This window comes from Pongo abelii, chromosome 21, assembly GCF_028885655.2.
Source record: "Pongo abelii isolate AG06213 chromosome 21, NHGRI_mPonAbe1-v2.0_pri, whole genome shotgun sequence".
NCBI lineage: Eukaryota > Metazoa > Chordata > Mammalia > Primates > Hominidae > Pongo > Pongo abelii.
The window spans coordinates 30,499,437-30,525,625 of NC_072006.2; the positions used below are offsets into that span (position 1 = coordinate 30,499,437).

Genomic DNA, 26,189 nt, shown 5'->3' on the forward strand with positions numbered 1-26,189 from the left:
TGTACTCCAACTGGGAAGACAGAGTAAGACCCTGTCTCTAAAAAAATAAAATAGATAAATTCATAAATAAAAATAAAACAAAGTAGGTCCAGATATCCCGATTTCTTTTTTTCTTTATATCTGCCACAATGTCTAACATGTGAGAAGTTACATAATCTGATATTTCCAAATTGTATCGCAGCTCTGAGACTTTCATTTGAGTTTTACTTGATAGATTTTAAACACAGGTTTTATTTATACTATGAAAATTTACTAATTTTCAACTGACATAATAAGAAACTAAACAGTTTATGTAATGAGAAATTCTATTCTAGAACCACTGTATTATACTGTAGACAGTATTATACTATGTATTCTAATAACAGACCACTCAGAAGTTGACACATACAAATATAGTACCTGACTTGGGTATTAGCGTGGTGAGTTCACAGTGTAATCACTAAAGTGATTAAGAACAAATAAATTGTATTGAAATTCTGAAATAACCAAATTTTATGCCCTTTTAAACAAAATTCCAGTCTGGGATATGGAAATTTCATTTTTGCCTCTCAACCAATATTGTTTTTATTTTCCTGCTGCTTGGAGCTATTATAAATTTTATGGAGGTTAATTAAAGTAGATTCATGCAGAGATATTGAAATTCCGGAAGTGCGGGGTTCCAAGCTGCTCCCCAGAGGTTAGTGCAGTGGTGTTTGGCATGTGGATTGGTGCCTGCGGTCTGCAGTTGAGGCACGTCCCACACCGCCGGGCCACAGCTTTCACACGGCCCATCTTGTAACAAAGGGCTTCTTCACAGACTTGGTGGGGCCACATATAATCCTCTATGCCATGATTCCAGGCTGTCATGTTTTCAGACTTCCTCCTTCTCTGTCTGGAGATCGTCTTTAGAAATAAATAGTGATGAGCATTAACACTTTGGGGCTTAGCTTTACCTTTTACTGATGGGAGGGATCCAGTTGTAGGAAAAATGTCTCTAGCACATTTATGCTAGATGTTTATTTTCCTGTTTGGGTGAACATTTTTTCACTGTCTAAACATTGATACATTTGCATTTCCTTGAATACCAATGAAATGGAGTATCTTAATATTTTCCTGGCCATTTTTCTTACTTTATGAAATGAGGAGGGCAGTGAGAAGAGCTGCCACATATTAAATAGTGCTAGTTGGGCTGGGCGTGGTGGCTCATGCCTGCAATCACAGCACTTTGGGAGGCCGAGATGGGTGGATCACTTGAGGTCAGGAGTTCAAGACCAGCCTGGCCAACATGCCGAAACCTCGTCTCTACTAAAGACACAAAAATTAGCCAGGAGTGGTGTCACACGCCTGTGGTTGGGTTGCAGTTACTTGGGAGGCTGAGGCAGGAGAATCACCTGAACCCAGGAGGCAGAGGTTGCAGTGAGCTGAGATGGCACCACTGCCCTCCAGCCTGTGTGACAGAGTGAGACTCCATCTCAAAAAAAGTAAATAAATAAAATGTTAGTCATTAAGCCAGACCCTCAGCCGGCTGTTTTTTTTTTTTTTTTTTTTCTTGAGACAGAGTCTCACTCTGTCACCCAGGCTGAAGTGGAGTGGCCCGGTCTCTGCTCACTACAATCTCTGCCTCCCCGGTTCAAGCAATTCTCCTACCTCAGCCTCCTGAGTAGCTGGGACCAGAGGTGCACGCCATCACACCAGGCTAATTTTTTTTTGTATTTTTAGTAAAGTTGGGGATTTACCATGTTGGCCAGGCTGGTCTCAAACTCCTGACCTCAGGTGATTTATCCGCCTTGGCCTCCCAAAGTGCTCGGATTACAGGCGTGAGCCACCATACCCAGCAAAAGTAGTGGAAGGCTCTCAGGAAGCTGGATTGCCCCAGTGTGAGCAGAGTGGCATGTAAGCTGGTTATTAAAGAGCCTGCACGGGATATGCTGCCCTGTGTGCCACTGGGCTTTTTGCTGCCTGTTGTTTCAAATGCCTATTTGCAATTGTCATATTAAATACAAGATAAAATAAACTTGTCTTCCATATAACTTTGAGATCTACTTTTTTTTTGTTAGAGACCTTTTCTGACTTGGGCCAGGTGGGTGGCTTGTGCCTGTAATGCCAGCACTTTGGGAGGCCAAGGTGGGTGGATTGCCTGAGCTCAGGAGTTTGAGACTAGCCTGGGCAACATGATGAAACCCCGTCTCTACTAAAAATACAAAAAAAATTAGCCGGGCTTCATGGCATTCGCCTGTAATCCCAGCTACTTGGGAGGCTGAGGCAAGAGAGTTGCTTGAATCCAGGAGGTGGAGGTTGTAGTGAGCCAAGATGGCGCTACTGCACTCCAACCTGGGTGACAAAGTGAGACTGTCTCAAAACAAAAGAGACCTTTTCTGACTTGATCCCTATCTTTAAGCTATCTTTTGTTAAAGGACTAGTTGTTCCAAAAAAAAAATGACATTCATTTTAACATGATTGTCTAATAGTAAACAGTCCAAAAAATGGAGAAAGTTGAAAATGTGCCCCCTGCATTCTTTATATATTCTATGTAACCAGCGGCTGGCAACCTGATGTAGAGTAACTGTCCTGAAGCTGAGATCTGAAATCTGCAATGTTCCAATATCTGAAATTTTTTTGAGCACCGACACGATGCTCAAAGGAAATGCTTGCTCATTGGAGCATTTTGGATTTTTGAGTTTTGGGATTGGGATGCACAACCAGTAAGTATTTCAAAATCCCAAAAAAATCTGAAATCCAAAACATTCGGGTTCCAAGCATTTTCAACCTGTATGTATATTCCATACCACTTTCCACATAGGTACACACACACAGATGCCCCAGATGTTAACATTTTACTGTATTTTCTTAATCATTCTTATAGGCATATTATTTCTGAGCTGTTCCAATCTCACAAACATAATGCCCCTTTATTTAGGGAAAATACTGCACATGTATTTCCTTAAAACAAAGACATTCTCTTTGTTTTATAACTTCAGTACAATGTTTTTTGAAACAGTCTTGCTCTGTCATTCAGGCTGGAATGCAGTGGCACAATCTCAGCTCACTGCAACCTCCGCCCCCCCAGTTTCAAGCAATTCTCAGACCTCAGCCTCAGCCTCCCAAGTAGCTGGGATCACAGGCACGCACCACCACACCTGGCCAATTTTTCTATTTTTAGTAGAGACGGGGTTTTGTCATGTCGACCAGGCTGGCCTGGAACTCTGGCTTCAAGGAATCTACCTGCTTCAGCCTCCCAAAGTGCTGGGATTACAGGCATGAGCCACCACACCCAGTCCCTACAGTACAATTCTTAACACTGATAAATTAAATGATTAGTCATACAATACCTAATTGATTTTATTACTTAATCCCAATTTTAAAATATTTAATATCTACAAGCTTTATTCACATTTCCTCAGTTGTCCAAATAATGTTCATTATTGTAAAATAAATAAATAATTAATTTTAAAAGTTTTGGTCCAGGAATCAAATCAGGGGCTGTTGAGGCATTTACTTTTTAGGTATATCTTTAGTCTCCTTTAATCTGGAACAATTTTTCATTATTAATGTAACATGGTACAAGCCAGTTTACTTTGTAGAATCTCTCTCAGCTTAGGTTCGTCACTGTAGTTTTATCCTGATTTTTCATTAGTGAGGCTGCATCTCTTTACACGTGCTCAAGAGCCATGTGTATATCCTTCTCTGGTCCAGTTTTTCCTGGCATTTTCAATATTTAGCTTCGAGGCTGCTATTATCTCAGGAATTGTATCTTTAAATATTAATTCCAGTCTATTCTTTTGGTTTCTGATTTGGGAGCTGCAATTATGCATGTTTTGTTTGTTCTTTGCAGGCCTTCTCCAGCTATCAGTTCTCTTTAATCTTTTTTTTCCTCTTAGCACGGAGTTTTTTCATTCTAGTCTCTGACCCTTACTCTGTTTCTCAGCTTATCTGTTCTTCCTTGTGCTCCTCACACTTTCATAGTTTTTTGTATTTTTCTTCCTTTCCATCTGGCCAAATTATGTAAACTCATGTTTATTTCCAGTTTTCCTTAAATGTCTGTTTGAATTTTAAGGCCTTCCTTAGTAAGAATGATTGTTTTATTGTGTTTTCAAAATGCATTTTTTCATTAATCCATTGAATACTGTAGTATCCTTCTAATTTGTTAACATGTCCTTTATTTCTTAAATTTTTCTTATTTCTTTGGTTAATTTCTATATTCTTTTTTCCTTGTTCTGACATTTAACACTTACTCTTACTTATATTTGTCTTTTTATTTTTGAGAGCTACCTTTGACTTCCAACCCTTCTGCTGAGTTTTAAAAAACTATCCTGTGCTTAATTTCTGAGGCCTCTTTTATTGTTTACTGATTAAAGTCTTTAAAAAGCATTCTTTGTCTCCCACAATTGAAGTAACTTTATTTTTCTGAAGATAGTTTTTTTTTAAGCTTTTTAAAAAATACTACATTGATTATATTTTCTGTTTCTTTGCCTTTATTTTTTTAGTCTTTCTTCACTGTCCCAGGATAGGAGGCAATAAAAGATAGGATTGTGAGGTCTTTGTGTGTGATGAAGTTTATCTAATCATGGGCCTGCCCTTGAGTGACCAGGTGGAAAGCCGTGTTGTCTCTGTGGGATCTATAGATGTCACTCTCTTGTCTTTGGGGCTGATCAGCTTTCTCTAGAAAGGAATCGTGTGGTCTCCTGTGGGTATAAGTCTGGCTTCTGTGACCTGGTTTCTGGCATTCTGGAAGCACATGAGTATCCTGCTGCTGCTGTTTTCCTTGATCGCTGTGTGGTATTCCTCAGCCTGAGGGCTTTCCAGTTTATATTCTTCAAACCATACATATTTGTTTCTTGAAGTAGGAGGATAGCAGCAGTTAACACACTGTCTGACCAGTTTGCAGAGTTAAGACCTGTCCTCTCCCCATTGCTACCCTGTCTAGTGCTTCCAAGCATAGCACTTTCTGGGGTCCTGCTGTTCAGCCAGCCCACCTCTTCACAGCATCCTTCTATGAGCACCCAGCTTGTGCATTCCTTCCCTCTCCCAAATCGATCACAAATCAAACAAACAATTTCCATATTAAAAAAAATGTTAATCTCTTTTTCTTGATCTCCTCTTTGCTTTGTCCTTGTAGATGTGTATCATATTTATTCCTCCTGTGTTTTTAGGACTTAGAAGAAAAGACACATGTGGTCAATCTACCATGCTTAACTAGAGCTCAAAAGCTGGCTTGTTGAAAAGAATAATGAAATTGATCTTTTTGGGTTTTTTGTTTTTTGGTTCTGTTTTTTGTTTTTTTTTTTTTGAGACAGAGTGTCACTCTGTCACCCAGGCTGGAGTGCAGTGGTGCGATCTCGGCTCACTGCAGCCTCCGCCTTCTGGATTGAAGCAATTCTCCTGCCTCAGCCTCCCAAGTAGCTGGGACTACAGGCATGCACCACCACGCCCAGCCAATTTTTGTATTTTCAGTAGAGACAGGGTTTCAGGGTTTCGCCATGTTGGCCAGGCTGACCTCAAGTAATTGGCCTGCCTCGGCCTCCCAAAGTGCTGGGATTACAGACGTGAGCTACCAGCCTGTTTTGTTTTTTTGAGACAAGATCTCTGTTGCCTAGGCTGGAGTGCAGTGGCATGATCACAGCTCACTGCAGCCTCAACCTCTCAGGCTCAAGTGATGCTCTTACCTCAGACTCCTGAGCAGCTGACCACTGGCATGTGCCACCACACCCAGCTAATTTTTGTTTGTTTGTTTTTGGAGACAGGGTCTCTGTCTGTTGCCCAGACTGGTCTCGAACTCCTGAGCTCAAGCAGTCTGCCGACCTTGGTCTCCCAAAGTGCTGGAGTTATAGACATGAGCCACCATGCCTGGCCAAAATTGATCTTTTGTGGCCCAGATTGAGAGAAAAAAAAATAGAAAGCACAAATATACATTAGTATAGTAAAAAGGAGAAATGTACAAGAGAATAATACATGCTACTTCATGATAATCAGTTTGAAATGCTACAGCAGGGGTTGGCAAGCCAAATTTGGTTTAATATCTGTTCTTATCCATAAAGTTTTGCTGGAACACAGCCACATTTCTTCATTTACTTATTGCCTAAGGCTGCATCCATGCTACAGTGATAGAACCATGTGGCTCCCAAAGCTTGAAATATTTACTGTATGTCTCTTTATAAAAAATATGTGCTGACTCTGCTGTAGAGGAAATTATTTCCTAGAGAAAGAGACTACAATCGACCCCAAAGGTGCTAGACTAGATAAATAACCGCAGAGGAGATAGCAAAGGTTATTAAAAATGTTACGAAGGCTCCAGGCAGAGAACAGCATCCTGAGTTCACTCTAGTCTTCGGAGCACAGGTAATTTTTTTGTTCTTTAGATTATTTCGGACCATAGAATAAGAGGGAAAGTCTTTGTAAAGTGACGTAATTATTTATGTAGTCATTTTTTACAGAAACCTTTTTAGAGGTTTTTGTTTTTGCAGTATTTAAAATAGCTCATAGTTTACACAGTGATCACTGAGTGTGGCACCACAGTTCGTAGAGTGCACAATGGCCAGACTGGTCCTTCTGTCATCAGGAGGGGCTGCACAGCGTCTGCCTCACAGTGTTGTCTGATCCCCTTGACCACACAGCCCCCTCCTGTATCATTTTAATACCAGTTGTGGACCTTTACACTAGTTTTGTTTCTGAGTTGTAGGGCTACCCTCATTACTAAGAAAAGTTTGTGTGTGTGCACGTGCATACATGTGCCTGTGTGTACATCTTAACCTCAGCCTGGATGCAAAAAGTCTTGTCTTTTTTTTTTTTTCGTGACAGAATCTCTCTCTGTTGCCCAGGCCAGAGTGCAGTGGCGTGATCTCGGCTCATTGCAACCTCTGTCTCCTGGGTTCAGGCAATTCTCCTGCCTCAGCCTCCGGAATAGCTGGGATTACAGGTGCACGCCACCATGCCCAGCTAATTTTTGTATTTTTAGTAGAGGCAGGGTTTCACCATGTTGGCTAGGCTAATCTTGAACTCCTGACCTCAGGTGATCTACCTGCCTTGGCAGGTGCTGGAATTACAGATGTGAGCCACTGCACCTGGCCAAAAAGTCTTTTCATCTGCCTTATAATTAACACTAGTGGTTTTGGAATTGTTAGAAAAATGTTGCTTACATTATTGTATAACAGGTTGTACTAGTCTATGATAGTGTTATGTATTCTGTCTTCAGACATTTCTCTTTGTTATGAAATACTTTGTCACGTTACTTGGTGAGCAGCAGCACCACCTGTGTGGCTGTAGCTAATGCGGTGCTGTTGAGCTGACCTTTGTGTAGTGAGCCCCAGGTCTATAATTCCATCATGTTAGCAAAATGGTGACCTCAGTTCAGAAGTTCCCAAATCAGGTTCTGTGATTTATGAAAAAGACTCAGAGAATTCAGCAGAGCTGTTTTACTTACAGTTAAGGATTTTTTTTTTTTTTTCTCAGAGAAAGGATACAGATTAAAATCAACAGTGGAAAAAGGCACATAGGCAGGGTCTAGGAGACACCAGGCATAGGCTTGCAGCCATCCTCTCCCAGTGGAGTCATGCAGGCAGTGTTCAGTTTTCCCAGCAGTGATATGTGATAATACCCATTCAACCAGGGAAGTTCATCCAAGCCTTGGTGTCCAGAGTTTTTAATTGGGGATCTGTCGTGTAGGTATGGCTGACTGCCTGTGTGGCTAACTTTAGTTACTCACCAGCCCCTCCAGAGGTCAAGCTGACACTGTGTGGCCAAGTTTCAAGTAAAAAAAAAAATGTATAAACTAGAGAAGAGGCCTCACTATGTTGCCCAGGCTGTTCTTGAACCCCGGCCTCAAGTGATTCTCACACCTTAGCATCCCATAGTGCTGGGACCACAGGTGTGAGCCACTGCACTGGGCCTAAAAAGACATGTTTAAGAGGCAGAAACCCGAAGAGCTCAGGTTATCCCCCACGTACCAGGCAAGAGTCAACCCTTTCTTTGAAATGTGCAGGGTTTGGACAATCCAGACCTGCTGAGTTAATCTTTATTGTACATCACTGCATGCTGCACCCCTCAGACACATACGTACTTTTTCTACCATTTCTTCCAACAAGTTTTTAAAGACATCCATAATCCATTGTAATGAATTCAACACAATGTAAATTTGCCAGTATCCCTTGTTAGGACGGAAGAGAAAGTTTTACCCAAAAGGTCATATTCAGTTACATTTGGATTAGATCAAATGTCAGCTTCCATCAGACATTTACCTTCCGGCTGTGGAAGGTGAGGGTGAACTGTGTCCCTTATTTTGTTTAAGGGTATTGGGCCCCAAACCCCAAACCCCTGTTGCCTCCATGTAGAACACATGGAATCAGCGTTTTTCCATGTGGATATCTCTTCATTTTGTTTCCTGTTAAGCACTTTGTTTGCTAGGTTATAAAACATTTCTTAAAATGAGATACATATCTTGGATTCCAATAAGTGATTGTAGAAATTCCAAGAAAAGATTATTTGTGTGATGTTTGAAACCAGAGCAGTTTTGAGGTTGTCTTGGGGAACTCAGGGCTACCTTGAGTTTTCTGTTTGGCTCAGGTACTGCATGAGTTCAGAACTGATGCTGGGGGTGATTGGAAGAGACTGGACTCTAACCTAAAGTGACTGGTCTTTATGATGATTTTTGCTTAAAAACCACGCCACACTTAATGTTTAAATTTTTTTTTTTTTTTTTACTAGTGTTAGGGGAAAAAGAAGAAAAAAAAACCTGTCACCTAAACTATCAATACATTTTTAATGTTTTGTTTTCTAAACAGAATTCAAATCACCATGTTTATATACTTTAGAATTTTCTTCTTTTCACCTAACGTTATCTGAGCAATAGTGTTTGGATAGGAGGGTGTAGAACTTTAAAGTACAAAGATCCTTTTTACTTGCAGGGATGAAGTGGGCTGGGAGGGGTAGATCAGTGTGCTATCTCTTTGAAAGTGGTTAAAATTTTCTAAGATTTTTTTCATCTGGGGTCTCACGCAAGGACTGCTCGTGCCAAGGTATCATTTTGTGGTCTCAACCTGGGAACATCTCTGTCCATGCAGGAGGATCCCCAGGCCTGGGGAGAAGCTCTGAGCAAGTTTGGTGTTCTCAGGGATGAGTTGTTGCCAAAGGACACTGACCCCCCAAATTCTGAGGATTGACCATCCCAGTGGGCAAGTGTACTTGAGCCAAAGGGTATACTTGGCTTCAAAGATAGCCAAGGCTCAAAACTGCAGGAAAATGGCAGCCACTTGATAAGTTGTTTTTCTGTAATAGTGGCCTGTACATGGCCAAGCTAACATTGGTCTTCACGTTTAATGAGTACCTTCTTTTTCCCTTCTCGCTCACAGAGCTCTCTCGCCGAGACCCTGGATAGCACTGGCAGTCTAGACCCCCAGCGATCAGACATGATTTATACCATAGAAGATGTTCCTCCCTGGTACCTGTGTATATTTCTGGGGCTGCAGGTAAGATGGTTCCTGTAGGATGTGTAACTACCAGCAGGTGTTTGCATTGTCTGCCATCTGGAATTGTTTAAAAATTCAACTTTGATTTTTGTTTATTGAAGACTTTTATAAATTCCTTTTTTAAGAGTGATGAGTAGGGGCTGAGCATGGTGGCTGATGCCTGTAATCCTAGCAGTTTTGGAGGCTGAGGTGGACAGATCTCTTGAGCCTAGGAGCTCAAGACCAGCCTGGGTAACATGGCAAAAGTCCATCTCTACAAAAAATCCAAAAATTAGCCACATGTGGTGGTGTGTGCCCATAGTCCCAGCTACTGAAGAGGCTGAGGCAGGAGGATCGCTTGAGGTTGAGGTTGCAGTGAGGTGTGATCACACCACTCCACTTCAGCCTGGTTGACATAGTGAGACCCTGTCTCCAAAAAAAAAAAAAAAAGTGACGAATGGGAATTGTTGACGTCACAGCAGGAGGAAGAAAAGAACAGGTAGAATGGATTACCAGGGAAAAGAAAGAAGATGTTCAGAGGACAAGCAAGAGCAGGGACATACAGGAAGGGAAAGGAGATAGAGTTATAGAAAGAAGGAAGAATAGAGAAAGGAGAAAAGTTGAAGAGTAGAGAAAAGAGAAATTAATTTTCATCTCCCATCCCTGGCCTAGTTAACCCACCCAAAATCATGGTAACCTCTGCCATGAAACATGAGTTACCCTGCAAAGTGCCATGTTGGCCAGGACCTAAATGGTAGGTTTTCAGTCCTATTTTTTAAAGGAGGGGAAACTTGCCACAGTAGCAGCAGCTTTGTCTGCTGCAGCTTCCAGTGGGAGGGGAGGGGAGCCAGGCTCAGGGACAAGGTGGGTGGTGACATAGCTGATGGAGGCCTCCAGCGTCTTTGATACTTCCCTCCTCTGTCTTCAGCACCCTTTTCCCTTTCATAGGATTAACGTGGGACGTTTTGGAGGAAGGGGACAATGTGGGGAGGGTCTTTTCTTAGATGCACACCCCCGGACTGAATATGCTTTGGTTTTAACTTGGACTCTGTTCTGAGGTCAGACTTAACCATTTTTCCCTTCTCAAGTTTGTGTGGTCAGTTCAACCTAAGGTATCTCAGGTGCTGAGAAAATCCATCTCATTGTCCAGAGAGGTTTATTCACCCTGGGGTGGGGCTGCCAACAGCTGGGTACTTTGGTTGAGTTTCCAGTTGCCCCGCCCTTCCCTCACCCCCTTTCAGGTATCAAAGCACATGGTAACCCTGACTGGCAGGTGTCTGTTGAGTAGGGGAGGAGTTAGAGCAAAAGGAGCTGAGTGGCCTTGGCAACTAATCTACCTTGGGCTGAGCATTCTGAACCGGGCTGGGCATTCTGAACCAGATTCAGGAAACACACTTTTTGGAATGTTTATCTTATAAATGTTTCTAGCAGTCTTCCCTGGTCAGATAGGAGTGGGAAACCCTGCCTGCATCATGCCCTTCCTGACGATTCAGAGTACATAAAGTTGTGAGCAGCCCTGAGACATCCTGAACAGGAATATTTCACCCCAGGAAACTCCTTTACAGTCGGGCTTCATGGGCTGCATGTGGCGTGTTTGGCGAACGTGGGCAGGAATGGGAAGCTGCTGGAAGAAAAGTAGGAAGTTTGCAGAACAGAAATAAGAACTGGTCAACAGAGGAAGGGAGGGAAGTGAGTCGTGAGTGCTGGGACTATCCTACCGGGGCTACAGGTGTGGCGGGGGGTTGGGGGGGCTCCCAAAGGAAAGTGGGATGGGGTTCTTTCTGGAAGATTCCCATGGCTACCGTATGCCCTTAATCCTGCCCTGACTGGAACAGATGAATTCTTTGTTTTCAAAAACAATGCCAGCTCACAGAAAAAGACAGAAAACACTCCATGCGTATGTAACTTATGAAGCTTATGTAACTTTAATCCCCAGACATGAAAGAACTTTTTTAAAGAAATAGACTAATTAACCTAGAAATGGATGCAAAATTCTATATAAAATATTAGCAAATCAAGTCCCAGAAGAAAAATACAGCATGACTAACTAGGGTTTGTTTCAAGCATGCAAGAATAGTTCAGCACATCACAATTCATGATAACAGATGAGAGGAGAAAGGCCTTATGGTTTTAGCAATTTATGCCAGAAAAGCATTTTGGGGAAGAAACCCAAATATTTCTAATAAGAATTACATAAGTAAAATATCACCAGTGCTGATATTGACTGTTTCTTTTGTGAGACATGGATTCATCCAAGTAATAAGTAATAATGACAGTGAGTAGCAAGACAATAAAATGTAATGAAAAGGAGAAATGCAGCTGGGCGCAGTGGCTCACGCCTGTAATCCCAGCACTTTGGGGAGGGAGAGGCAGGCGGATCGCTTGAGCCCAGGTGTTTAACACCAGCTTGGCCAACACGGTGAAAACCCATCGCTAGAAAAAATACAAAAATAAGCTGGGCGTGGTGGTGCGCGCCTGTAATCCCAGCTATTTGGGAGGTTGAAGCAGGAGAATTGCGTGAGCCTGGGAGGTGGAGGTCACTGTGAGCCAAGATCGCAGCATTGCCCTCCGTCCAGGGCAATGGGAGTGAAACTGTCTTAACAACAAAAGAGAAATACTGAAAAAGAAGGAAAAAATATGGCTTGGTCTAAAAACCAAGGAGATTCTTTATGTGGGCTATTTTTTAACGACAATAAGAGAGAAGAATTAGGATGAAATCAAGAATAAATGAGGAAGGGTTTACTGTTTCTCCTCTGACCCTTTTCCTGCCCACAGCACTACCTGACATGCTTCAGCGGCACGATCGCAGTGCCCTTCCTGTTGGCCGATGCCATGTGTGTGGGGTACGACCAGTGGGCCACCAGCCAGCTCATTGGGACCATTTTCTTCTGTGTGGGAATCACTACTTTGCTACAGACAACGTTTGGATGCAGGTGAGATTGGGGTACTAATGGGGGATGCCAAAGCCCCCAGAAGGCGTTGAGCTGCGCCGTTTGCCTAGGGCTGTTTGCAAGGACAGAATGGAGGCAGGGGAATGTCCTAGTGGCCGTTGGTCCCCACCCCGCAGTGTTCCTCCCAATCATTTCCTCTCTTGGTGAATGGCACCACCACCACCTTCCTCTACTCAGTTGTCCAAGCTGGAAACTCAGCCTCACTGTCCTTCCCCTGCCCCCTTGGCAAGTCATGCTCACTCCCCAGCACCCCTCTGTGCCCCTATTCCTTAGGTTCAGACTGGAGTGTCCCACCAGGCTCCCCGTTGGCTTCCCTGCCTCCAGGGCACCGCTCTTGGACTCACTTTGTGCCCCACACCCAGTGCCATCTTTCTACTTCCACACCCTCCTCAGGGTGAGCCACACTGTAGCTCTCCTCCCTTTTTACACACCAGGCTGCACCCAGCATTTAGGCTTGCCCTTGCTCTCTGCCCCACCTCCATTTCCAGCCATGCCTCTGAGCCCTGTCTCCTGCCTTCCCTGGCCTCATTCCCGAGGGCCCGCGTCTACCTTCTTGTGTGTCTTTCCCCCACTCGCCTGGCACACACCAGTTCATCCTCCAGGCCCAGCTTGTCCTGCCCTCCTGACTCTGTGGAGCCCTTCGTTGTTCTCTGAATTCCCACCTTGTTTTCATCCTTCCAGTGTGGCCCTTATTCCAGTTTGTCCTTTTTGTTTCTATGTCTTTTTCCCACAGTGCTTCCTCCTTGATGCCAGGGCTTTGGCTTGTTCACTTTTGCATTTCCAGCCACCAGCTTAAAAATGGACATGGAGCTGGCACAGGAAGGAAGAGAAACATCCTTATCTACCTTCCTACCTCCTCCTGCAAGCTTGCCTTTTCGTCTCCTTTCCTGCTCTTCTACCCTCTTCGCAGTGCAGCCTCTTAACTTTACCCCAGGGCACTGCTCAGGAAGTGGAGCCTGCTCTGGCAGGACTGTCCTAAGTTCACGGCCAGCTGCCTCTTGCTCCGTCAGAGACAGGCTGAGTAAGGCCTGGCCCTCCCTGCAGTGGGAGGTGGGTGTGAGCTAAAGTCAGGGACTGCACTCTGATGAGTCAGAATCCTTCGGGACCTCAGGGTTGCCCTAACATGGCACGGGGATAGGGGAGCCTTGGAGGGCAGTGAGCCATGTGCAGGTGTTCTGGTTGCCAGGGTAGGCCACACCCTGGGAGGGCAGGCTGCAGGTCTGCTGATGGAAAGAAGCTATGTGGGCTAAAGGCTTTGGGGCTGGCAAGCTCTTAATGGTTCCCAGATCCCAGCCCTTGCTAGTCTGCCCACAACCACCAAGCTGGGCTGAAGGGAGGAGGGTCTCCTCAAACCCCCCGGGGGCAGGGCAGGGATATCACTGACCGACTAGGGGAAGGAGATGTGGTCTGGGCCTTCCAAGAAGGGCTCAACCTGACTAGCACCCTCTTTCATTCTTTGGGTACAGTGTTCAGGGCTCTGTGCTTCAAGTCCAGAGTGCACAGCAGAGCTTTTTTTGGCTTACTCAGGATCCTTACCTTGCCCATGGAGCATTGGTTCTCTGGAGAGACGTTCTTTTTCTAAATAGCTGACTTATCCGTGGATTTGTAGGCACAATGCCTCTGTGAATTTGGTCAATGTCTCTAGTTGAGCATTATTGGTTGACCTGAATAGGGAATAAAAGCTGTGTTTATTGCAGTGAAGTGTGCACCGTGTGCAGCTCTGACCCAGCTCATGCCAAGGAGGCCAGGCCTGGCCAGCAGCTGAGCCCGATGGGCATAGTTGCTAATGGGACACAGAAGGGAGGGCCTGGGGGAACTTGGGGTAAATACTTTTGGTCACGGAGGGCATCATCTTGCCCACTGTTGGGGCACAAGACCTAAGCAGAACTACCCGGGTCAGCGTGGTTCACCTCCCTGCTGGCCTGGGAAGCAGTTTGAGCGGAGTGAGAACAGGAGAGGGATTTGACACCCTACTGGGATGGCTCAGGGACCCAAAATGCAGAGTTGTGGCCTGGAGGAGGGTGTGTGTCTGTGCGCCCCATGCCTACAAGGCTGGGTGAAAGCAGCCTTTCTTGCTGTGTTTGTGAGGAGTCAGAGTGAGTCCCCCATGACCTTTGGCTGTGCAAGGAATGGCAGCCCCACCCCTGCTTCCATCCTCCCCACAGTGTGGCCATTTGTTTAGTCATAAATCAGGTGGTGCTGACTCTAATCACGTCAGCAACTATGTGCTGCTGGGCAGGTGCGGGTGTGCTGGGGACTTTGGTGGGGTGTTGGGCTTGTGATAGGGGTTTTCTATGGTTGTCAGGGTGTGGGTGGTGCCCGTTCTCTTAACCTGGGCAAAGAGAAAAAGTACTGGCTCAGCCCTGCAGATATTCAGTGACTGGTCTATGTCACAGGTGTGGGGCCTGGCCATTGTGGGGAGCAATGGTGACATCAAAGCACGTGGCTCACAGCACGAAGCGCAGAGCCATCAGGGAGACACAGTGCGTCCTCCAGGGGACATGCTGGGAGCCCTGGAGGAGGTGGTGTTTGAGACAGGCCCTGCAGGCCCCAAGGGCTCTGCCCAGGAGGGCTGAGGGAGCAGCTTCCATCCCAGCAGGGGCAGGAGCAAAGGCAGGAAGTCACAGCCTGTCATGATCCCCCTGACCAAGCACACAGAGGCCAGGGCTTGGGACTTATCAACAGGCACAGGGAGCATTCAGTGGCTTTGTTAGCAGGGGACGCGCCCCCTGGGGCTGTGCCTTGAAGGACGTTACTTGGTTACTTAGTGTAGGGGGTGAGGACCATCCCAGGGGATCAGTGACATCCATGAGAAAGGTGATGGGAGCCCAGGCAAGCCTCAGGGGTGTGGGATAGGAAGGTGACTGTGCTGGGACTGAACTCATTCCCCAGTCTCACTCTTTCTTGTTCTGGGGGTCCCTTCCTGCTTTGAATCCTTAGCTGGAAAGAGAAGCAGCACGAAATGGAATGTGCTTCATGTGTCCTGATTAAAGAATCTTTCCAGCAGAGTGGCTTAGAGAGAGCCTTTGGGATGGGGGAGGGGAGCGCCCCTGCCGGCACCTTGTGGGCGGTCTGGGCCTTCCAGGCTGAGGGGGGCTCTTGCTATGAATCTGAGCCTGCAGTGGGGGCTCTTGCTATGAATCTGAGCCTGCAGTGCTGTGTGTTGCCTGCACCCCTTGCTTCCTCTCCGACCAGCAGGTGGGCAGCAAGCAGGGCCTCCGGTGGGGGCTCCTGCTCCGCACGGCCTCAGACCCTGTCTGCAGACCTTCTTCTGTGTGGGTCCTCAGCACACTTGGGAGCCTGCTGTGCAGGGGGCTGCGTGTCTACGGCAATGAGAGAGGCCGCTGTTTCCCCCCTTGACTGGCCAGTCACCATGGGGGGCACGTTTGCTGCACCCCATGTTCGTGTGTCTCCTCTTCTCTCATCCCCCCACGTCTCTCCACCCTCCATCCCTTCCTGTTGGGACGCAGACTCCTCCACCCTTCCTGTTCCCATCTTTGTGCTAGGCCAGAAGAGGCCAGGGTACCTCGTCAGCCACACCACCTCTCACAGCCTTGCCTCAGGTTTCCTGTGGGGTTAGTGAGGGAAGAGCAGAAATCTGCAAATGGCCAACTACTCCATGAGCATATGCCCTGTTCCCATCCAGTAGAGCAAGGTTGGCAGCGAGACCTCAGTAGGGTGAGGCCCCCTCTGGTACTTGGACACCCAGATCTCACTCAGGACAGCATCTGTTCTAGGGGTGCTCACCAAGATCAATGCTGCCAGAGCTGGACGCATGGCCATTGCAAGTGAAAGTCAGATTTTGGGATACTTTTATGGAATTCTAAGCCCTTGGGTATCAAACCTACACTTCTGAGGATAGAGATATGTTTACAGCGTGTGGCGTTATGACCTTGAACAAGTGACCCCTCCAGCCCTGTTTCCTTTGTGAAAATGAAAGGAGGCTTCTCCCTCAGGTGTCCTGGGAATGATATATTTCACCTTATTTTAATGAATCTATTGTGTTTTTGTAGATTATTATGTTTCCTAAAATACTTTTTGGGAGTTTTTGCATATGAAAATGTGAACTCATATTTTAGACTTTTAGTTCTGCTAGTTGCTTAGATAGATCCATCATAGGCTGTGAATTATCATTTCTTTTAGACTTCTGTGTTTATTTTCTGCTCAAAAAAGGATGGAATAAATAGCTAGAGCAGTTGGGGTAGAGAGGCTGCGAGCAGGGACCAAGGTGGAGAGGAAAGGCAGATGCAGCCGGGAGTGCGGGCCTGACTCCCAGCAGCACCGCCTGAAGGATGGCAGATGGCCTCTGTGGGCTTTTTTGGGTTGTGTTTTTACTTTTGGAGAAGCTCACCACTCATTTCCTTAGGCTTCGAGCAGCAGAAGGAAAAGTTTTTCATGTCCAGCTTTCGTGATTTCTAAGACACAGTCTCAGACTTCTCCAGCTCCGAGGTGGTTCCCCTGTTGTGTTTCGGTTCTGTATCCTGCTTTGTGCATTTGATTGCCTCTTGCTGAGTACCCAGTATTTCTGTCGCGCTGGATGTTGTGGGTGAAGGGAGCCTGAGGACAAATCATGGCCTGTGCCCTTGAGGGGCGGGCCCTCTATTGTGCAGAAGCGTCTAGATTACAGGAAGGAACAAGGTGCTGTGGTCAAGTTATCCCCCTCATTTCACATGGGCTCTTGATCTGGGTGGAATGCTATCCTGGAAACTTGTTTCATTCTATAAAAATGACCAGAGTTGATGGGAAGCCCATGAAGGTGAAACCGATATGTGTCTTTGCAGAAGACACAGTGAAACAGATGTGTGTCTTTGCAGACGAAAGGGAGGGCCTGGAGGAACTTGGGGTAAATACTTTTGGTCACAGAGGGCATCATCTTGCCCACTGTTGTGGCACAAGACCTAAATAGAACTACCCAGGTCAGCAGTCAGCATGGTTCACCTCCCTGCTGGCCTGGGAAGCAGTTTGAGCAGAGTAAGAACAGGAGGCTGATCGTAGATGCCACAGCATGGGGGCACGTTTCCCAAGGCTGACTGGCTGAGACCACATGAAGCGTGTCTGAGTTGTGCAGGCTGCAGACCCTTCTTGCTTCACTGCACATCTCTCCCCTGGCATGAAAGTTTTCCTTTTCCTCCAGGGGCCGTTGTCTTTTTGCATTGGAGGTTGTGGGCCTTAGCCCCAGTTGTCTAGGACTTTAGGAGGCTTTGGTGCTTTCCAAGCCTTTGCTTAGGGAAAGGCAGCTTCCTCATGGCCCTTCCTCATGGCATTCCCTCTCCCTCTCCCTCTTCCTCCCTACCTTTTCCTCCTCCCTCCTCTCCTTTGACCTTGATCCCTTGAGCTTTGTGTCAAGGAGGTCTTCATTACCGAGTTTTCCCATGAGCAAGGTTTAAACAGTTCTCATTCTGGTTGGTCTGTGATGTCAATTCCAGCTAACCCTTGTTCTGGGAATTAGTACAAAGCCTTTAAAATCCAGAGAAATCAGGTCAGGGTTTCGAGAGTCCCCTAGCCAGCCTGCAGCCGTCATTATTTGTGGCACCTCTGAGCTTCCCAGAGTTCCCACCCCTGACCCTTGGTGTCTCTAGGGCCCTCCAAGACCCTGCCCCGCCGTCACCACACTGACTTTCCCGCAGGCAGTGGGAGGAGAGTCTTACGGTGTCTGAGGGGCCACCCTCAGCCTTTCCCTCCAGGCCCCTCTTAGAGGCATCACTCTGACCTCTCCAGCAAAATGAAAGGTAGGATGTCCCCTCTGAGAGGAGCCCCTCCTGGCCATTCTCAGGCCTGCTGTAGGCACACAGCACATTCATGTGTTAAGAAAAGGTAGGGTTTGGCCAAGAGAGTCATTGTAGCTGGTTTGGGAACCTGGCCTCTAACCAGATTGTCTACCCTAAGGAGAGAGAGTTCCTCTGTCTTCTATCCTGTCAGGTTCCTGGGGCCCGTAATGGAACCTTGTCCATGATATGTGCTCACTGAGTACAAGGGGTGGCTCCAGGAGACTTTAAGGTCTTAAATCTGGGGACTTTGAACTCATGATTGTTTATAAAACTTAGAAGCATGGAGGGATGCGGTGATTAGATTGGGGCAAGGGAGATACCCTACTTTTCTTTCTGTATATGTATGTTGGGGTACAAGAGTAATTTTTTTTATTTTTGAGCCACTTGAAAGTAAAGTTGCAGGCTGGGCAAGGCGGTTCAGGGCTATAATCCCAGCACTTTGGGAGGCTGAGGCAGGAGGATTGCTTAAGCCCAGGAGTTTGAGACCAGCCTGGACAACATAGTGAGACCTTGTCTCTACAAATAATAAAAATAATTAGCTGGGTGTGGTGGCGTGCACCTGTGGTCCCAGCTACTCGAGAGGCTGAGGTGGGAGGGTCGCTTGAGCCCAGGAGATGAAGCTTCACTGATCCATGATCACGCCACTGCATTCCAGCCTGGGAGACAGAGCGAGATCCTGTCTTAAAAAAAAAAAAAAAAAAAAGTAAAGTTGCAGATAGCATGATGGCTTACCCCTACATACTCTCCTAGCAATGAGGGTGTCTCTTGCGTATCACAGGAGACCGTTTGTCACACCTAAGAACATTAACAATCACTCTGTTTCATCATCTCATATGCAGTTCATATTTAACTTCCCAGTTGTTCCTAAAATACCTTTCCCCGTTATTCCCTCTCTAAACCAGTCACCTTCGTGTGGTGCATTTGTTTGTTGTATCTCTTTGCTGTCTCCACCTTTTTCCTCCCCACATTATCATCTTTTTAAAAAGATTCCAGACCTGGTGTCTCGTGAGTGTCTGATTTTGTCTTGATTGTGTCCCTGTCATATTGTTTGATTTGTCCCACAATCCCTCTGATTTGTTGTCAACCAGAAAGATGGGGCTGGAGGCATGGTTGATTTAGGGTAAACATTGTTGCCAAAATTACTGTATAGGCGATGTAAAATCCTTTGTATTCTGTCATGTCAAGCAGGCACATAATGGCAGATTATAGGGTTTTGTGCCCAAATAAAAAAATTTTCTACCATCCATTTAACTAAAAAAGAATTTAAAATCGTACATTAATATGGGAGACCAGGCTGGGCACAGTGGCTCATGCCTGTAATCCCAGCACTTTGGGAGGCTGAGGCGGGCAGATCCCCTGAGGTCAGGAGTTGGAGATCAGCTTGGCCAACATGGTGAAACCTCATCTCTACTAAAAATACAGAAATTAGCTGGGCATGGTGGTGGGTGCCTATATCCCAGGTACTCGGGAGGCTGAGGCAAGGACAATCCCTTGAACCCAAGAGGCAGAGGTTGCAGTGAGCCGAGATAAGGTAGACCAGTGAGAACGTGGAGGTGATGACCTTGACTGAGGGTCTCTGCCCTGTCCCCACTGCCAGCTGCACTGAGTCCTTGGATGCAGAGGCGGCTGGGCTCCCTTTCCATCATTCAGTAGTCACGTGACTTTGGACAAGCTGTCTCCAAATAAGTCTCTCCAAGCCCTGTTTCCTCAATGGTAAACTTACCATAAGATTGTTAGTGAGCAGGACACCATGGCTCATGCCTGCATTCCCAGCACTTTGGGAGGCCGAGGTGGGAGGATCACTTGAGCCCCGAAGTTCAAGACCAGCCTGGGCAACATAAAGAGACCTTGTCTCTATAAAAACATTAAAAAAAATTAGCTAGGTGTGGTGGTGCACACCTGTGGTCCCAGCTACTCGGGAGGCTGAGGTGGGAGAATTGCTTAAGCCCCGGAGGTCAAGGCTACAGTGAGCCGTGATTTGCACCACTACATTCCAGTCTGAGTGACAGAGCGATACCCTGTCTCAAAAGAAAGACTGTTAGTGAGCACCCAGTGAGCTGATGCCTGGTACTTGTCCACACTCAGTGGCTGACTCTATTTATCTTAGTTTTCCCCACTGGGAGGGAAGGAGGCAGGTAGTGCAGCAGGTGCGCAGTGAGCAAGGGCTGGGCAGCCTCCTGGAGCAACGCGGACCTGATGAGTGCGGCAGCGCTTGGGGTTGGCCACACTGCCAGTGTCCCCAGCCAGGGTGGGCCCCACTGACCCTGGAATCTATGGCAGAGGCCATCAGAAAGCTGTAAGAGCATTTGATCCAGCCCCTCCTGAGGCCAGAGACCCTCTTGCCTCAGCCGAGCTTGTTCTCTAAGGGGGGTCTACTCGCTTTTGTTCCTGCAACTCTAACTTTTCTGGGTGGTCTCCCTTCAGTTACTCCACCCTTCCTCTGTTAGCTGGTATTTGTGATGTTTCAAGGGCTTAGGAGTCTGATAGAGTCCTTGTTACATGAAAGTTTAATGAATTTGGTTTTCTACAACCTTTCTTTTTCGACTCTCAGGTCCTTCTTGCCCCAAACATTTCCCCGGGCTCTGAATTGCTTGTCCTCCTCCTCATGGCCTTCTGCTTCCCCCACCTCCCCTCCCCTAACCCCCATTCCTTTTTAGGCAGGTGACTGCCCTGGCAAAAGCAGCTCTACACAGGAGTGAACAGTACTTATCACCAAATAAGGATGGAAGCTCTTTTCCTGTTTTAAATTTGGGGAGTTTTTTCAATATTTGGCATGACTCTGGCATTTTAAGGAATGTGTTGTCATCTCCCTGCCTCTGCAACCCCCACCCTCCTAAGTCCCCACTCCCTGAAAACACTTGATAGATTGATAGACATAGTTTTTTAAAGTGTCAGCTCTGTTGAGGGGCAATAGATATGTGGCAGAATTCACCCTTAAGCTGTATAGTTAGATGAGCTTATACCCATGTGTGCAATCACATCACCGTCACCACAAATAGAACAGTGCAGGCTGCTTTCCAACAGTTCAGCAGGTCAATGGATGGATGGATGGATGGATGGATGGATGGATGGATGGATGGATACAGTAAATGATAGAACATGTCATCAATTAAGAAAAAGTTTTCTTTGACACATTATGTCTTTCTTTTTATTTTGAGATGGAGTCTCGCTCTGTTGCCCAGACTGGAGTGCAGTGGCGTGATTTAGGCTCACTGCAACCTCCACCTTCTGGGTTCAAGAGATTCCTGTGCTTCAGCCTCCCGAGTAGCTGGGATATAGGTACCTGTCACTATGCCTGGCTAGTTTTTGTGTTTTTAGTAGAGATGGGGTTTCTCCATGTTGGCCAGGCTGGTCTTGAACTCCTGACCTCAGGTTATCCTCCTGCCTTGGCCTCCCAAAGAACTGGGATTACAGGCATGAGCCACCACGCCTGGCCTTGCTTTTCTTTAAAAGTACTTGGTACACACACTCCTAGTGGTAGATTCAATAATGAACCTATGGCTCCTCAAAGCCAAGCCTGTTACATCTCTTAAGGATTATTTTTCAGAAATTTTTCCTGTAGTTTGGACTCTTGAGTGTTCATTTGACAATGCAAGGTTTTGTACCAACTTTGGTTGTTGTCTTGGCAGATTAAGGAAGCCAGGCACAGAGTATATATGCTCTGTGTTGGTGAATTTTGTTTTTGTTTTATTCATTTTCATTAACAGTTTAGTTCTGGGCAGATACATTTTGTACCTTCATGGTGTTTCCCATAGGAACCATTGGCTTTTAAACTTTCTCTGATGGCACCAGAGGAGGACCACAAGCTGCCCAGCGTCTGGAGGCTTATCTGGTTGAATCATGAAAACCCATGCACATTTCACCCCCAACTCTGAGTGCTTTTAATCTAATCACCACTCTTCCAAATGTGCAGTCAAAACCAACTTGCCAGAAAGACTTAACCTCTTATTTTTAGTTTAATAGAATTCCTTTCTGAGAATATAAATAGCTTCTTCATTTCATTAAGTATTCATTGGTGCTGAGGATATATGGTGGGTCAAGATGGTGGGTGAAGCCAATTCACTTCCTTCTATCGGGGGATGCCTGCCTCAAGGTTGAGATGGGCAGGACAGCTCGTGGGGAGTGTACCAGCACAGACAGCAGCAGCCCCAGGAAGGGAGCAGATAGAGGCTGGACGCAGGTGGAGATCTGATTCAGGCTGGCTCGTCATGTGAGTGGATGCCAAAGGGAATTAAAAAGCAAAGATGACACACAGAGCCATGCCACAGCCTATTGGGATGTCCTCTGTGGCTTGGTTCCTTCAAGACTGAGAATAGCTTCAGGGTTAAGGTCACCTCTCCCAGTTCTCCTACAGTGGTCCTTTCAGAGCAGGTCCTTCACTCATTTCCCTCTTGCTGCAGGAAGAACACGGGGCATTTGTCATCTGGTCCCCACTGACCTTCATCATATGAGCTTCCTGTGCTTTCGCCCAAGTGGAGAATCTGCAGTCCTCTGAGGGTTCCTGGGTCTGTCCTGTGGCTCTTGTTTTGCACCTCCCCTCTCTCTGCCCGGAATACCCATAACCCCCACACACGTGGCGAAGCATTTCTCGTGTTTTAAGACTCACTCAAGTGACTGCACCTGCAGAGCCCCACAGCATTTCCCACTGTCACATCACTGCCCCTCATATAGGACCATGATTAGTGTCTTCTTCACGCAGCAGAAACAGAAGGGCTCAGGAAGTGTTTTCCATCGTCGTATCTGCTTATAATTGTGCTGGTGTCAAGCAGATACCCAAGAATTGTTTATCAGGTGACAAAATGATAAATCGCCTTACCTGGCACAGGGGTTGTCAGTCTCAGCCACCTCTAGAAGGCATTGTTGAAAATGCAGATTTGGTGCCACCCACCCCTGAATCTGGCTAACCAAGATGAGATGCAGAAATCTCCACATTTAACCAACACTCCCAGGGAATCCTGAAGCAGCTTCCTGGTAACTTGGGAGGTGACTTGCAGAAATCTTGACAAAAAGTCCTAAGTTGTAGGGGAACACATTACAGATTCAAAGGAGATCCTGGAATATTTACTGGAGGAGGTGATATTTTCTCTGTGCCTTAAATGACAAATGAAAGATGAACTTGTATGAAGGAGCTGGTGAGAGACACCAGGCTAGGAGTGGGGTTCAGGTTACCTGGGCACCAAGCTGGACATGGGGAGCCTCTGGCAGGGTTTTGAATAAAGTAAGGACTGTGGGGGGTTGCTTAGGTTCTCCTGCTGTCCTGAGGCTGGAGCCCGACATGGGATCTCGTCATGTCAAAGTTGCTGGTCTGCTCAGGATTTTGTTTTTTAAACTGATGTCTAGTGACCACTATTAACTGTGAGAATTTCCAGCTGCAGAAACCCACTGTTTCTTCACATATTTAAGATATATTTTTCCTGTAGACAGATCAGAAAAACTTCTTTTGTAAAAGGCCAGCAGTAAATAGCCTAGGCTTTGCGTGTCTCTGTTAATGCTGCTGAGCTCCACCGTGATAGCATGAAAGCATCCGTAGACCACGAGTAAATAGGTGGCTGTCCTTTGTTCCAGTACAACTTTACTTACAGAACAGGTAGCACCTCAGATTTGGCCCACTGGCTGGTTTGGCAGCCCCTGGTGTAAAGAAAAGTGCAGTTTAATGTATTTCCTTTCCAGTCTTTAGTACAAAATAAAAGAGCAGGCAGTCTTCTCGGCCTGGGGAGACCCACCTGGGTGCCTGAGGTTTACCTGGTCACATGAGTGCGATAGGGGCCATGCTGTGGGTGCCGAGAGAAGAGCTGAGAATTGACCAGCTTCACACTGGGCACGCACCTAAAAAAGCCACTCTTATCACCTTCAGTCGTTTTCTTGGAAAATTGTCTTTGTTAATTATGATCTAGGGAAGCTCTCGTTTGTTTAACGTGTTCATATGCTCTTGTTGCAACTTTCCCTAAGAACGTTTCAGTCAAGCCAGTGACAGAGCCCACACTTAGTGCTGGCGTCTTAACAGCTTGTGTCAGGTGGTGTTGCCTGGCTAGCTGTGAACATGCAATGCTGGCATGAGCAGCCCTTTCCAGATCATCTCGGGAGACTTTTTCTATCGTCATCTATTTCAGGGGAACTCGAGGTCCCAACAGCTTGCAAATGAGTGAGTATCTTTACAGCAGCGCTCTCGGGACCTTTAGTCCTAGTTAAAGCACCAAATGCTCACCCTGAAAGGTGCCCAGGTTGGATGCCAAGGTCAGGTTCAGGCTGAGGTCTGACTGAAAAGTGGAGGCCAGATCCAGTCTTTCCTTTTGCCATTTCCAGTGAATCACCAATGCAGTGTGATGTGTGATAGCCACATTCCTAAGGACAAAATCTCTAAACGCAATTCACCATTTGTATTCCACTGCCCTAGGATGCACTGGTTGAAGTCTGAAACCATAGTAAACCAGACGGCATTTGGACCATTCCATACAGCATCCGTCCCTAATTACATGCTGTCCTTTCAGTACAGTCCTGAAAATTTGTGCTTACGGAATACTTAGAAGTCAAACAGTGTTTTCCCTTTGACGTACATTCCCACTTCAGGTGTCCTTCGCTTCCGCTATCCTCTGGGCCCCTCTGGCAGGTAATTATAACTGGATGGTTGTTAAGGGCATGCCTGTGGGAGTGGCCAACAGCAATGCATCTGGTTTGTATGGTGTAGCCTGCCTCTGTGCCTTAAAGCCAGCACCCTGCCTACTCTGGATTGATGTCATTGCATGATTAAACAGCCAGGAGAGCATCTGTAACAAGGAAGTCTTGACCTCACTGGCTTAGAATGGTGTGTGCTGGGCTCTGGACTTGAAACGAGACTGCTTGTCCTTTAGCCAGAGCCAGTTTGATTTCTCAGTCCAGTTCCTGTTTCACTGTGGGTAGGACTTGCTGCCAGACAGCCCAAAGGGAAGGATGCTGGGTCCCTGTCTCACTGGCGAGGCCACTGACTAGGCTCCCTGGGGCATTTCAGGATTTGGATGTGTGAGAGTTCTCAGCCCTGCAAACAGGAGGAGCCAGTTTAATATTTTACCCTCAAAATTATATTAAAAATAGTGATTAAGTTCTCATGCTAACCCATAAAGCCACTTTAATGTGACTTAGCTGAAATGCAGTACATTTTCATTAAAAAATGGTAGTCTTTTTGAATAGCTAAAGTGTTCATGAAGTATCTAAAATATAATCAAATCACGTCATTTGAGGATCTCTGCATTTAGTTTGAGGATGTGGGCAGCAAATTTAATGGAGATTCTGCAAGTTTTCTGGGCCGTTTAAAATATATTAGAATACCTTTAAGTATTTTTATGATTAAGCAGAATATTTATTATATCTGCTATCACGTTGTAACTTACAGCTCTGTAGATCTAGGTCATTATTATGATTTATCTGTAATCGGTGATTAGGGCAGTTTTTGATTCACAAAATGAAACAACGGAGGGAAATTTTTTCCTGTGATAACCAATAAGAATTTTAAAGGGAGGAAGAGGGAGGTAAAAAAGCAGAAATACACTGATGTTTAAAAAGGAGTTTATAAGCTCAGCAGGAAAGAGGGAATCTCAAATGCCTGCAGTCTCCCGCCTGCAAGAGGAAAGGTGGTGATGGCAGGGGCCGGTGTTGGGGTGTTGGCACTGACCACGGGGCCCACCCTGGAGCTGCCTGGGCGGGAGGAGAGTGGCAGTGGGGAGGATGAAGAAGCCACTGGCTGTGGCTGCATGGCACAGGAGACCTTTGCAAACTGGGGCTTTTTCTTCTAGGTGTGCCTGCATTTACTCATGTGCTGTATGTCTATGGAAAAGACTGTTAAGCTGTCAAATAGTGAACTACCTCGGTAGTTCCCGATGCCGTGATCATGGTTTTGGTCTCGTTTCTTTTAGGTTACCCCTGTTTCAGGCCAGTGCTTTTGCATTTTTGGCCCCTGCTCGAGCCATCCTGTCTTTAGATAAATGGAAATGTAACACCACAGGTAATTGCAGTTATTTCCACATATGTCATTGGGGTCCTTTAATGCAGGTGTAAAGGGAGGCCTGGACATGCTGCCCTCA

General features: G+C 46.2%; 1 protein-coding gene and 1 long non-coding RNA gene across 13 annotated transcripts in view; one reads left to right on the forward strand and one right to left on the reverse strand.

The window, feature by feature from the left end:
* The window catches only part of SLC23A2 (solute carrier family 23 member 2), a 151,155-nt gene that overhangs the window by 91,642 nt on the left and 33,324 nt on the right, over positions 1–26,189 (forward strand). For all 9 annotated transcript variants that reach the window (XM_054541692.2, XM_063720707.1, XM_024238913.3 and 6 more), the window contains 3 exons: positions 9,321–9,437; positions 12,192–12,349; positions 26,022–26,110. In XM_054541692.2, the coding sequence (XP_054397667.1) occupies positions 9,321–9,437; positions 12,192–12,349; positions 26,022–26,110 (364 nt within the window). The remainder of the gene's footprint in view (positions 1–9,320; positions 9,438–12,191; positions 12,350–26,021; positions 26,111–26,189) is intronic.
* LOC129052100 (uncharacterized) lies at positions 425–14,570 on the reverse strand. 4 transcript variants are annotated; one of them, XR_008516869.2, is made up of 4 exons: positions 13,904–14,565; positions 13,030–13,177; positions 5,643–5,838; positions 425–882 (listed from the first exon to the last, which is right to left on the reverse strand). It is a non-coding gene; the product is annotated as an uncharacterized LOC129052100 (long non-coding RNA). The 4 variants fall into 4 exon arrangements; XR_010138784.1 differs by lacking the exon at positions 5,643–5,838 and having other exon boundaries at positions 10,487–13,177; positions 13,904–14,570; XR_010138783.1 differs by lacking the exons at positions 425–882; positions 5,643–5,838 and adding an exon at positions 9,512–9,842 and having other exon boundaries at positions 10,487–13,177; positions 13,904–14,570.